General features: G+C 35.5%; 1 protein-coding gene across 1 annotated transcript in view; it reads right to left on the bottom strand.

Moving 5' to 3' along the window:
• The window catches only part of LOC116774146 (homeobox protein Nkx-6.2), a 29,390-nt gene extending 25,644 nt beyond the window's left edge, over positions 1–3,746 (bottom strand). The window contains exon 1 of the mRNA XM_032666804.2: positions 3,279–3,746. Within this exon, the coding sequence (XP_032522695.2) occupies positions 3,279–3,582 (304 nt within the window). The 5' untranslated portion in view covers positions 3,583–3,746. The remainder of the gene's footprint in view (positions 1–3,278) is intronic.
• Between the last annotated feature and the right edge of the window lie 10,075 nt (positions 3,747–13,821).

The following is a 13,821-nucleotide window of genomic DNA, read 5'->3' as shown; positions in this document are numbered from 1 at the left end:
ATGTTGGTCTCGGTGGCATATATAATAAATGGGGTAATTCATATCTGTATGTCTTTTTTCTACATCAGTGTTCATGAATAGTGTTCAGATTTTGTGATTTTAATGAAACTGGGACGTCATTGTGAGCGCTTTGTTCGAATCGCCCGACTCCAGCTCCGGCGAGGATACTATTGTAACTAACGTAACGAATATTAGTAATATAAAGGTTATTAATTATAAAATATCAACATTTTTAAATTATTCACGAGTTGTAAAAATATTGAAATAGATATTTGTTTTTCTTTCATCGTCTCAGTTTTCTTCGACCCTGTGTATCGTCGTGAGCAACGTTGGACGCGACGTTACAGTTTTCCTAGTTTTGATCACACATACAAACATAAAGCCAAAGTATTAGAAAAAGTAAAATTTTTACCAAATAATAAAAACTTGTAACACTTTACAACCAGACTATTAGATAATTGTGACCTTACTCTCAATGAACGTCATGAGTTGAACAGAGGTTTTCCTAAAGTTCATTTTATTATAAAGCAATCGTCGGGTCCAGTAAATGAAGCAAGCCCATCACAAAAGCAAAACAAAGCCGCTGCTCATACACGATGATACATTTCGTAAAAGCAATACAACTTTTAATATGAAGCTTTGACAATCTGAGATAAGTGTGAGCAGTGAGCGCCCACGAGGATCGCGCTGTCTGTGCTATCAGTGAGCCGCTATCGGCTCCAGCGTGATAATCAATGTAATTAAATGAAGTACAGCCGTGAAGCGGCGGATTACGCGCGCTGCAGTAATCTGCTGTTACAATACACTCAGCATACGGATTGATGCTGGGCGATGCTTGACTTGTTCGTACTCAGAATTGTATTAAAATAATAAAATATAATTCGTTTACTGAAGAACGAACATTCTCCGGATAGAAAATGAGTTGATATTATAATTTACTTAAGTCTGGAAATATTCATTGAAGATAATACAACATTATAATGAGGTTTGGCTATAATGAAGACCCCCTGTGACAGTGTGGTTGGTATCAATAAGGTCCCGATAAAAACGAAATAATACATGATATATATTAAAAGCTTGCTGCGGGACGGATCGGTGATAATATTCTCAATAAGCAGCGTGTTCTGAGTGTATCGCTGCACAAACAAACACACAGACCACCTGTAACTATGAACTGCAATCTATGAGATAACGCGCCCTGTGTCATTAGCACTCGCCTATCGCCGGGGAGATTACAGGCTTACACGAATTACGACTGTAAAATAATGTAATATAAAAGATAGCGAAATAGCGATATTAATTAATTAAATACTTCTATTGGTATCGTATCATGATATGATACGATATGATACGATACGGTGTTCAATAAATATTACAATCCTTCACTCTCTATACCCACAGCATACCTAACATGATATGTACATACATACATTATATTTCTACTTCACTTATTTTCCAATCCGTCAGATATTCGGATTCTAAGATTTAATTATTATTCTCATTTCCTTGTGAATTACTTATCATTTATATTATTATAAGTGTTTAAACTATACATATTAATACGCTCCTTGCACTATAATACCTTTGTTCCTGTTTAACTCCGCGTATTATATTTCCTTGGTGTTGTCCGTGTCACGTCCTTCATGTGTGTATTTTGTGTTCGATTCTCATGAATATTTGTGCGTTCGATCTGTATTATACCGTGCGTGATCTCGTCAGTCAGTCAGTTGGCGAGTGTCCAGTCATTGAGTCAGTCACAGCGACTATCGCCGACATCGACTATTTGTCAAATCATAAACGGTATAACATTATAATAATGACGTCGGTTACGATTCATGAGAACGGCTTCTTATTGTTTTTATTTCATTCGATTTGAAGACAATTCAGATCGGATACGTCTGTGAATCTTCGTAATGTGGTAACTCGACACGAACAGATTCGAAGCACGTCATTTGATGTTAAATTATTATTAGTTTGTTGTATGAAGATTGGATAATTGAAAAGAATATAGGGACAAGCCACGGTAGTTAACAATTAGTTTAGACAATCGCCATTACAACTTCTATACTATAAGGAGATTACTCTTACTTCAAGTAGAACCTTCACCATATTATATCCTTTATATACAGCAAAGAATCGGCCGAATATAGCTTATTATTGATGACTCGACTTCATCTATTAACTCACTTGTTAAACGCATTTTACAAATGATTTAATTTCGATCATTTGAGTTCTGTTAAATATTTCCTTATACTTTCGTGTTGTTTATAATATCTTACAGAACAATTGTTTTTTGTTCACAAACATAAGTTATTTTAATGAGATACTTGTATTTTGTATCTCGTGCCGGCGTTTCATCAAATATTTTAGTAATTTATGAATACATGCAACTTTTTCTAATTTTCCTTTTCGTTTGAATCTTTATGATATATATATCGAACACATTTAAAATGCATTGAATATTGAATATAATCCTACAAATTATTGTTTTGCTTCTTCTAACTAACAATTGTCGAATTAATTATATTTTTTATTTGTAAATTATTTGCGATTCCACGTGTTGAAATTATTATACTATTTTTAAACTCGTTACTTTTATATTTATATTTAAAAAAATCAACGACTGTTTTACATGAAGTGATAGTTAACAAACTATTGTGATCATGTCCATGAGCGCTGAATGCATTTTTGAACTATTTTCTAGAAACATTTAACTTGAAAGATGATTTGTCTCTTAAGAGTCTCGTGCTCGGATACAAACACGCTTCCTAACAAGTGGCACTAACATTACATTCAGTATATATTTAAGTTTCTGATACTTTCCTGTGTGTGTTTGTGTCCGTAATAAAAGTGTGTAAAGTGTGACCCGCGAGCCGCCGGCGAACGATCTCACTCGGCCATATAATATCTAACAAGTACAAATGAATAACGTGTCTACACGTGTATACATATACAGTCATATTGATCTACTGTCAATAAACTGATTACTTTGCAAGACTTTTCTTTAACTATATAAACATTTTGATTTTCGTTTCGTTCCTTGATCGGAACTTGATGATTTTATTCCCAATCTCTAGAGCTACGTTCTCCTAACAACTTTCATTACTCGGAGGACTATACTTATGCTCCATGTTTATCATACCACTAATTAAATAATTAATAATTTTAAATACATTGCAATATTTAAGTATGTCTAAAAAAAATGAAAAAGAGCTCGTTGATGTCTTTTGTAAGTGAAAAACAGAGGCTTGTAGAGTATAAATAAAGTTAATACTAACTGGACTGTAGTCGTTCTCTCCAGGCCATGGGGTTGGAGACGAGGCCCTGGAATCCTGGCCAGTAGAGCGGCTTGTGTTGGAGGTAATGCGCCATGCCAGCCGCCGCCGCCGCGAGAGACAGCCGCGGCGTCAGAAGGTTACCGACGTTAGAGCCCACCGCGGGACGGGACAGGATGTGATCAATGCCGTGAGGATTCGGTGCCGGAGGAGGAGCCTCAGCCAATGAACTCAATGCTGCCAGCGGAGCTCCGAAACCGCCCTCCAGAGCCCGAGACAACGGCGGCGAACCACGCAACTCAGACATGTTACAAGTCCACAACACTTTATCGGTAGAGTCACAGCAAAGTCTAACAACCGTACAACATATTAAACGATAGAGTCACAGATCGAGATCTAGATATGCTTGACGTGGGTTCGCGCGTCCGTCCGTCAGAGAGACGAGTGAGGACAGGCGTGGAGCCGCGCCGCCGACCGCCGCACCAGTGAGGGGACTCCGGGCTCCGGGCTCCGGACCGCCGACCGCCGACAGAAAAAACCTTCCATAGAGAACGCCCAGTCAATCTAAACCTTATATCGCAGTCGCCGCCCCTTCGACTCGCCGCCTCACCACCTGTCGCCGTCCCGCTCTAACATGCACCGGACAGACAGAGACAGACGAACACCTAGTGTTAACAGGAGAGCGTAGATTTAACGAATCGCTATTTAATGGCGCTTCTTGTCTCTTTATAATTAAGTCGGGTGCAGTTTTTGCGGTGTCCCCCCTCCCGCGGCCCGCGTTCCCCACCCTCCCCGCTCTCCCTCCCCCGGAAGTCCCGGTAACAACTATTGTGTGTAAAAATATGAGCGGAACTGAATAGAGCGTACCATTTTACTATCTCTAAATACCGGAAGAATGAACGAGATAATTTATGTGACAAATATTGTATTAATTGACACTCGATGGAAATAAAACACCCCGAATATTAGTTATCTGGCGGGGTCGTTTGGAACCCCGACAATTGATACTTAATGGTCTCTATGAGGTGCTAGAGCTAATAGGGATCCAAGTTTATGTCCGTTACCTACACAAGACTCCAGAATGTAGAGCGGGCGAGCGAGCGCACCGCTATTGATATCTAATACTGATAATTAATTATTATTCAAACAGAACCTGCTCTCCTTCGTAGAGTTTATTTCCTGATGACTTGAAGTAATGTTATAATAAAACAACGCTATTTAGTGCAGAACAGAACTAACGTTTTTATTTAAAGTAGTTTTGACGTTAACTAAACCATCACAGATGGCAGCACAAGTTCACAGATAACATTTTAGATATTACTTTTCTACACCCCCACTATATCTAACAATGTTATATTGATAAAAATCAGTATAATGAACAATTATTAACTTTAACATATGTGCTGAACCCCCAACTTATCCAATAAATAATAATGCTTATTAGAGCACAAGCTCTTTGTAAGTAAGTCAGCTGGCATCTCAGCTGATGGTAAATATTTAACATTCACAATATTATTATTTACACATTCTCTAGAAAAATGATAACGTATGTCAATGTGTTTGCTTCTCTTATGAAAGATTGGATTTTGAGTTAACTTTAATGCACTCTGGTTATCATTATATAATTCAATAGTGTACTTCTTATTAGTTATTTCAAACTGTAAATTTCTTAAATAAAGAGATTCCTTACATGCTTCAGTTAAAGCCATGTACTCGGCTTCACTGCTTGATAAAGCCACGGTCTTCTGTTTCTTTGTCTCCCAAGAAATTACACAACCTGACAAAGTGAAACAGAAACCCGTGTAGGATCTTCTATCAATAGTGTTCCCACCCCAATCAGCATCTACAAATCCTTCAATGACAGAGTTCCCATCTGCAGAAAATTTTAAACCATAATGTTTGGTCAATTTTAAATATCGCAATATGCGTTTTACATATGAACAATGCTGTTTGGTATAGGAATTATTAAATTGACTTAAAAAGCTAACTGCAAATGCAATGTCTGGCCTTGTAAGAACCGCTAAATACATTAAAGAACCTATCATTTGTTGATAAGGAAACAATAACTTATCTACATTATTCTCATCTTTAGATGCATGTAACTTAGTCTCCATTGGAGTTTGAACAGTTTTACATTGACTCATTTTGAATTTAAGTAACAGCTGATCAATATAATCTTCCTGACTTATTGATATTGTTTTCTCACATTTATTTACTTTTACATTTACTCCAAGACATTTCTTGATTTCACCTAAATCTTTAATTTTAAAATTGTCAGATAAAACATCTTTTAAGTGCTTAGTAGCTATAATATCATTTGAAAAAATGAAGAAATCGTCGACATACAGAGTAACAATAGTTTTTAACTTATCCTGTGTTTTCAAAAACATACAAGGTTCTATCTTAGATTTAACAAAGCCAATTTTTAAAAGACATTCCTCTACTCTCTTGTACCATACTCTTGAAGACTGTTTTAAACCATACATAGATTTCTTTAATTTAAGAACTTGACCTTTCTCTACTTTCTCAGAAAAACCTTCAGGTATTTGTATATAAATGTCTTCTTCAAGAATTCCATACAAGAAAGCAGTTGTCACATCAAGATGTGTTATATCAAGATTAAGTTGAACAGACAGAGCAAATAAAAGCCGCAATGTGGTATGCCTCACTACAGGTGAGAAAGTGTCAGTATAGTCCACACCTTGAACTTGTGAAAAACCTTTCGCCACTAAACGCGCACGAAACCGAATGTTATTATCACAATCATATTTTTTACGTAACACCCACTTGCACTTTACAACTCTAACATCTTGAGGAGGATTGCTAATCTCCCATGCATCATTCTCTTTGAAACTTTGTAACTCTTCAGCCATAGCTATTTTCCACTGTTCTTTTTCAGGTCCGGCTAAGGCATCCTGAAGAGACAATCCTGTCACATCATCATATGTGCTCTCACCAGCACAAAAATTTGAACATTTGAACCTGTCTGGTTGCTTCCTCTCTCGTGTAGGTCTTTGAGGTCTAATCTGCGGGATATCTTCAGCTTCAGAATCACTAGGTTTATATGTCTCATCAACCACATCCAGAAATGTGTCCTCTGAGCTATCTGTGTGGTCAGATTCCGAGTTTGGTTCATCTATATTAACTTCTTCTTCCCCCACTGAATCAAAACTCTGAGAGGAAACTTCCATCTGACATTCAGATTTTGATTCCTGCTCTATTATAACCACATCTCTACTAGTCAATATTTTCTTTGTTTCTGGGTTATACAGCCTGTATCCCTTTATGTTTTCTGGATATCCAAGGAGAATGCATTTTTCTGACTTCTTGTCCCATTTCTTGCGCTTCTCTTTAGCTACATGGACCATTGCAGTACTACCGAAGATTCTGATATGGCTTATGTCGGGCTGACAGCCAGTCCATATCTCATACGGTGTCTTATTACCCAATGCTGCAGCCACGCTTCGATTCTGTAGATATACTGCCGTGTTAGTAGCCTCACCCCAGAATTCTTTCCCTAGGTTGGCATCAAAGAGTAAGCATCTTGCCTTTTCAACAATAGTACGATTGAATCGCTCACATAATCCATTTTGCTGCGGTGTGTATGGATTACTTTTTTGGTGTATTATGCCAGCACCTTTTAAATAATTGTCAAACTCTTTATTACAGTATTCTAATCCATTATCACTCCTTAATACTTTGATTGTCTTCTTAGTTTGATTTTCCACCTGGGCTTTGAATTCTTTGAAACACCTCAAAGCCTCATTCTTGTGTTTTAGAAAATAAACAAACACCATTCGACTACAATCATCGACAAACAACAAGAAGTATTTGGATCCTCCTATGGATATATTTCCATAGGCCCACAGATATCTGTATGGACTATATCTAATAGGTCACTGCTTCTCTGATTGATACTCTTGAAAGGTAACCGACACTGTTTGCCTTCGCAACATGTATCACATGAAGATTTACCAATATCCACTTTTTCATCAAAAGACATACCCTGTACTGCAGTCTTCATCTGATTCAGGTAGTCTTTATTAATGTGTCCTAATCTGCGATGCCATGTAACACCTGATACAACTGATGCAGCCAAATGTTCCTGGTTTTGTAAGTTTACTTTGTACACTCCATTTTCTAGTAATGCTGTTGCTACTAACTTATTATTTTTGTTATATACCGAGCAACTACTATCAGAAAAAGATACCTTGTTTCCTTTGCTTATGAGTTGGCTGACTGATAGCAAGTTAGTCGCCAGACTTGGAACACAATAAACGTCTTCAACCATAATTTCGTAATCAATATCACCAGTTGTAGTTATAATTTTCACATCGCCAGAACACAAAACTGACAACTTTTCACTGTTCGCAACGATAATTTCCTGTTTCTGATCATACGACGCATTCATAACCAAACTTTCATTTGCCGTAAGGTGTACACTGGCTCCAGAGTCAATATACCATGCATTTTTACTGAAATTCCCGCTCAGGAACACAGCACTAAACGCATTAGACTGCATTCGGGGTTTTTCCTTGAAGTTCGACGCGTTATTTTCGTTATTAGTACATTGATTTCTATAATGGCCTTTTTGTTTACATCTGTAACATGTCACGTTTGACTTTGACGTATCGGCAGTGCTACCAACATTGACATTTTTTCTTGACGCCATTTTATTTTTCTTGTACTTAGAATTCGAACGAGCTGCGAACGCGCCGCCAACTTCATCACGTTCCTCTATGGTTGACTCCATGTCTAACAATTTCGATTTGATAGAATCAGCCGTTATGCTAATGCCTGAATGCTCAATTGCCATGATCATCGGTGAAAATCGATCCGGCAATCCTGCTAATAACAATGAGCCTGTCCACTGGTCATTTATTTCAAAACCCGTGCCACTTAATTTTTGAGCCGTGTCAATAATTTGAGTCACGTAGGACGTCATTGAACTGCAGTTTTCCAATCTTATCGAAATTAGATTCCGTAACAGATTTACCCTTCTTGAAAAACCGTTGTCATCGAATAACTGTTGTAGTTTATCCCAGAGTTCTTTCGTTGTTCTTACACTTTTCACATGTACAAACAAAGACGGGTCGATTGTCATAATCAATTTTGCTCGAGTTTTCTCGTCGTCTGCAGCTCCTACTACAGCTCCTTCTGGCTTTACACAATGTTTCATGCCTTCAAGGATTAGGAAATTCTCTGCCGCGAAGCTCCACTCGCTGTAATTTTCCCGCCCGCGTAATTTGGGTACATTTACCAAGTAGTTTGCCGCCATCGTAATTCTGAATAAAATACTTTTATTTCACGAATGTCCAGCCAATCTACACAACACAGTGTAAACGAGTGTCGAAACAGTCTTTTTAACACTCGTACCGTGACGAAATACTTGTTAAAACACTACTTTTCATTAATTTTCTGGGCCCATAACCTATAATAAAACAACGCTATTTAGTGCAGAACAGAACTAACGTTTTTATTTAAAGTAGTTTTGACGTTAACTAAACCATCACAGATGGCAGCACAAGTTCACAGATAACATTTTAGATATTACTTTTCTACAAATGTATTTAAATATTCAGTACTAATTATCATTTTATTAATGGAGACATTTTTTATTAATATATTATAATACAGGTAACCCCCTCCCTCGTATGCGAAGCCCTCATCCGGTTCGGAGTCATTTCTAATTCCTTTATAATCCTTAATGGCGGTTCGTTTTAAAAACATCCCCCGAATATAATAATAACAATCAAACAGGCTCCTATTATTATTATAACAACAGTCGAGTTGACTGAATCGTTTATAAAAATTATAATGAGGACATACACTGCAATAAAAGTACCTATTATTATTTAATAAAAACACATATATTAAAATTATATTACATTTACATGATAGTAATTACACACACAAATGATAATAGCACATGTATTGTTCAGTTTTGGTGTCGTTACGTTTTCCTTTTTATATGATAAACTTTTGGATGTGTCTATAAGTTCATGTCATACTATCTTTGATAGAGTTTTGGACAATATTTTCTCGCGTTGATGAAAACAATAAACTCTCTTACTCTCTACTCTTGAGAACTTTAACAGGGAGTTATATATGTTTATAATTTTTTTTAATTTACCATAAAAAAGTAAAAATGAGCTTTATTTGTGACAATTGTCATTTAAAGTGAGACGATAATTATAAGCCAAACTTTTTTTGTTATAAAATAACTAGTTACAATGTAATAGTATTAATGTTTTATAATCGTTTCTGTTATACTACAAATATGAAAATAACAATAACATCTCCCAAACTATTTCCCGGATAGTGTTCCGTATAACTCTGTGTTACTGAGACGGGTTACAATAACAAATTCTTATCTCTGTTTTTAAACTACAAACTACTTCTATAACTACAACATCAAACACTTTATTTAAATAAAACTAACTTAATAATTCTCAATACAATATTCGCTCCAACTTTGAACAAACAAAACAAAAAAACAACAACTTCCAGATATGAACAGTCGACTCTACGTTAGAGAGAGACGCTCCACATCACAGAGCGAGACGTGTGACGATGCTGCATCTCGATTGGAGGATGCGTACGGTGGTCGCGCCCCTTTCAATAAAGCCAGCCACGTGTTTTTGCAGTCTCAGATGAGTTTGAGAGTCGGTCACGTGCGGACGTGCCTCAAGCTCATACAACTTTATCACAGCACGCTCTCAGATAGCATGAACATACACGACATATATAAGAGGAGTCGACAAACAGCTCTCGAAGCTTCAATATGAGTGCATCCCATCCTATGTAACCTTCGATGTATATTTTCACCCAAACATACAATTTTAATAGAATTTTTCCAAAATTAATTATTACATATATTAAATGATGGTATTATAACATCAATTATTATTAAAGTCTCTGTTACCGACACCGAGTACGATAACCTCATGATAGCTGTCAACGTTGGATGTGTAGGATTATACGATATGAGATTTGATATACTTGGCGTGTGACGTCACCAGCCGCTTAACAGTTAATACAATTGAATAACGGATCTAGAACTAACTTTAAAAAGGAGAAGTGAAGAGACAAACGGGCTGTATGTCTACATGTATGTTCTGGTGCAAGCCAGTAACTCGCAAGTCAACATCCTTACCTATTGTGTTCACCGTGAAGTACGAGCATATCATCAGCGTATTGTCTTGTCATGTTGACATAATTCGCTGAACACAGATCTAAGTTTCTGTCAACCACAGGACTTCAACTATCAATCGGTCAACAAATTAATATTTTACATTGTTTTTTCTTATTTTTTTTACTTTTCCAATTTTTTTTTTCATCCCAATATTTACGGAAATTTATAAAAACATTTGGTTAAAAACATAAAAAATGAAACTTAAAAAAAATATTTTCTTTCCTATAATTTTAGTATATTAACTTAAAATACCAAATCCCTTTATATAAATTGGTGTCATGAATATTTCAAATAAATCTTATTTAACACAGTAATGATTTTTTTCATATAATATTTGTTCGGCAAGTAAGAGTACTCTTTGCAAATAAATGTGACTCACTAAGAAAGCATCGTTTGAGAACATATTCAGTGTTCTAAGGTTAAGGTTAACGAAGCGAACACAATAAACTATTAACATTTTCTGTACTATTAAGTTTTAATCAAACAATGACCATATCCAATGACTGCCCAAACCGTGCACCCTATCACCCTATCACCCTATCAGCCCGACATCCTGCTACTCCAACACCCTCCCGCTGAGATCGTCTCGCTACATTTACTCCTATTAGAGGATGCTTTTAATATTATTAAGTTTGGTTACCCTTCCATCATTGTAACATAATTTTATTTTATACATCTTTATAAAAGATTCTACTGACGACCTGTCACTAAAATCATTAAAAGTTATGTTGTTAATTTACTGATAAGTCTGATAGGTATTATATCTCTTAAATAATATTTTATACCTATTTTTGCTACTGCTATACATCTAGCAGAACTACCTTTTAATAGCTAACAGGGCCAACAGCAACAGTCAAAAAGAAAAAAAAATGAAATAAATTGGTATTAAAAGATGGCGATCCTGAAAAATATTAATATAAACTTTAGGCATGCATGAAACTAGACAACTCAGGAAATTTTTAATTTAATATATTTTGCAAATGTACAAACATACCACGTTTGCAGAAGTTTTTTTAACTCTAATAAATATTGAAACGAATTACGACGAAGAAGACGAAACAGCTTCAGAAGACTTTAAATACTCAATGGAGACGATTGTAACATTACAGCTAGCGACCTAACAGTTACAAATTGTTCACATTTCAAGACAATACATGAGCCAACATTATTGACTGATGAGGAGTGGTCTAGGGGGATTGTCTTGGATATATAGGATGTTCGTACGTTAACGTTGTTCACATAGACAATAGACGTAACTAAAGGAGCCACATTTTTCAAACATTTGTTGTGAGGATGAAAGATACACCTCGGTTTATTGAAAACAGAGCGAGAAGTTAAAAGATTTTAATGAGATGATTCAGATTTGACGATTTTAAAACTCTTTGAAGGAAAAGCAACTTATCATATACTTCTTCATTTCAAATCTAAATTTAAAACAAAATAATTCTGTAGAGAAAATAATAATATAATACAAAACAGGTCATAGTTACTTATCAAGGATGGGCGAGGCGTATAAAAAATATACTTAAAGATAATTGGAAATACTGTTATTGGTCATCTGAAAACGACTAGTTTCTCATGAAAAACTTATTACTGATTAAAAACGCTTTAAACAATAATGGAACAAAATATATTTATAAATTTAACTCCAATAATAAGTTTGAATTCAATCATCATTCTTATCAGAGCTTGTAATACATAAGCAATACCAGTATGAAGTGAGCTGTGATAAAAACTTATAATATATATTAAATAACAGAAATAACACACAAACGTAATGAAGTACCGACACGGATGAACCAAACTACGAGAGTTGTATGATCAGCTGATGCAGCTGTCAAGAGTGACTGCCAAATAGTGGCCTTTGAGGATTCGCCGAAAGAGTTCAAGGTACCGATTTACCTTTACCAGTTGTAATATGACATGTAATAGATGGGCGAAAAGTTTGGTCTAAAGAAAAGTCACATTTAAATATTATTTAATGGTCAGCTGCGTTCTAAAATTTAAGTCTCTCTTTTAGATCACACATAAAGATTTACATATTTTGCAGACACGAAATTTAAAATAATGGCTCTGAGAACAGGTTACACTACGTCGTGGATAATTCACGTAAATTACATATTGATATATATACTTTCCTTAGTGAGACATCTGTAAAATTTCTCTCATCGCATCCAAGAATATTCTAAAAAAAACATAGTAATTATTCTCTCTCCGTGGTCCCTCACTTCACCCACTTAATGTGTACACCCGCCTCATGTCGATTTGTACAAACTCATTCATGTATCCGATTTACGTTATCCCTTAAATGACCGAAAAATCCCTTCCACAGGACTTTATACACTCAATTTACTACGTTTAAGATCTAGAATAATAAAACACAAATTTAATGTTATTAATATATGCTTTCGCAGCCTTATAGTACTTATACTAGCTATTACTTGTAACTCCGTGTACTTAAAATAACAACAAAAGGCAATGAAAAATTTAATAAAAAGTAGCCTAAGTTGCTCCTTATTACATTAACTATCTGCCAAGAATAGTCCCGTCAAAATCGGTCCTGCCATTCCAGAGATTAGCCGGCACAAACAGACAGACAGACAAAAATTTTACAAAATGTTGTTTCGGTGTATATAATGTACCGATATATTCAGATGCATGAAATAAAAAACGGATATTTCAATTTCACGAACAGACACGACTACTCTGTTTATTATAGATGTGTGGGTAAGACACAATACGGTTTTAAACTATTTTATATATAGGATACTCAAGTCGTCTTCCCGTGCAGACGATCACTGGTTAGGTTAGGTTAGGTTATAATGGAACTAATAGTTTCTATTTATTGATAAACTAGAAGCAATACAAACTCAATATTGTAGGTTTATAGTCTGCAAGGGCTACTTTTTGTTTACTGTTTGGTTATTTAAGTCGCTTTTTCTGTGACAGATAGAGGTTAACAATTTGTAATTATGGTGAAAGAATTAGATTTTAGGATTCAAGAACTTCGTAAACAATTCTAAAAACTTCCCAAAAACCACGTACTGTTTTAAATTTTAACAGAAATATTACAAATGTCATATAATAATTATTGTTTCAGGATGTTTTCTACAACATGTTAAGAGCCATAATGCGGTAGAAGATCACTTCGTGTCTGTAAGCTCTGTGGAGGAATTACAATCTTATGATTGTTTATGAGTGTGTGGTGCGTGTGTGTGTGTGTGTGTGTACGTGTGTGTGTGCTAGGTATGTATTTCTTTTATTTCTTTATTTTAATTCGTTTTTATCCTTGCTCTTTAAAAATAATTATCTCGTATATAAAATACATATTAAAACGCATAGTATCTGAAA

The sequence above is a fragment of the Danaus plexippus genome, chromosome 20, assembly GCF_018135715.1.
Source record: "Danaus plexippus chromosome 20, MEX_DaPlex, whole genome shotgun sequence".
Lineage (NCBI taxonomy): Eukaryota > Metazoa > Arthropoda > Insecta > Lepidoptera > Nymphalidae > Danaus > Danaus plexippus.
This window is presented reverse-complemented; position numbering and strand designations above follow the sequence as displayed.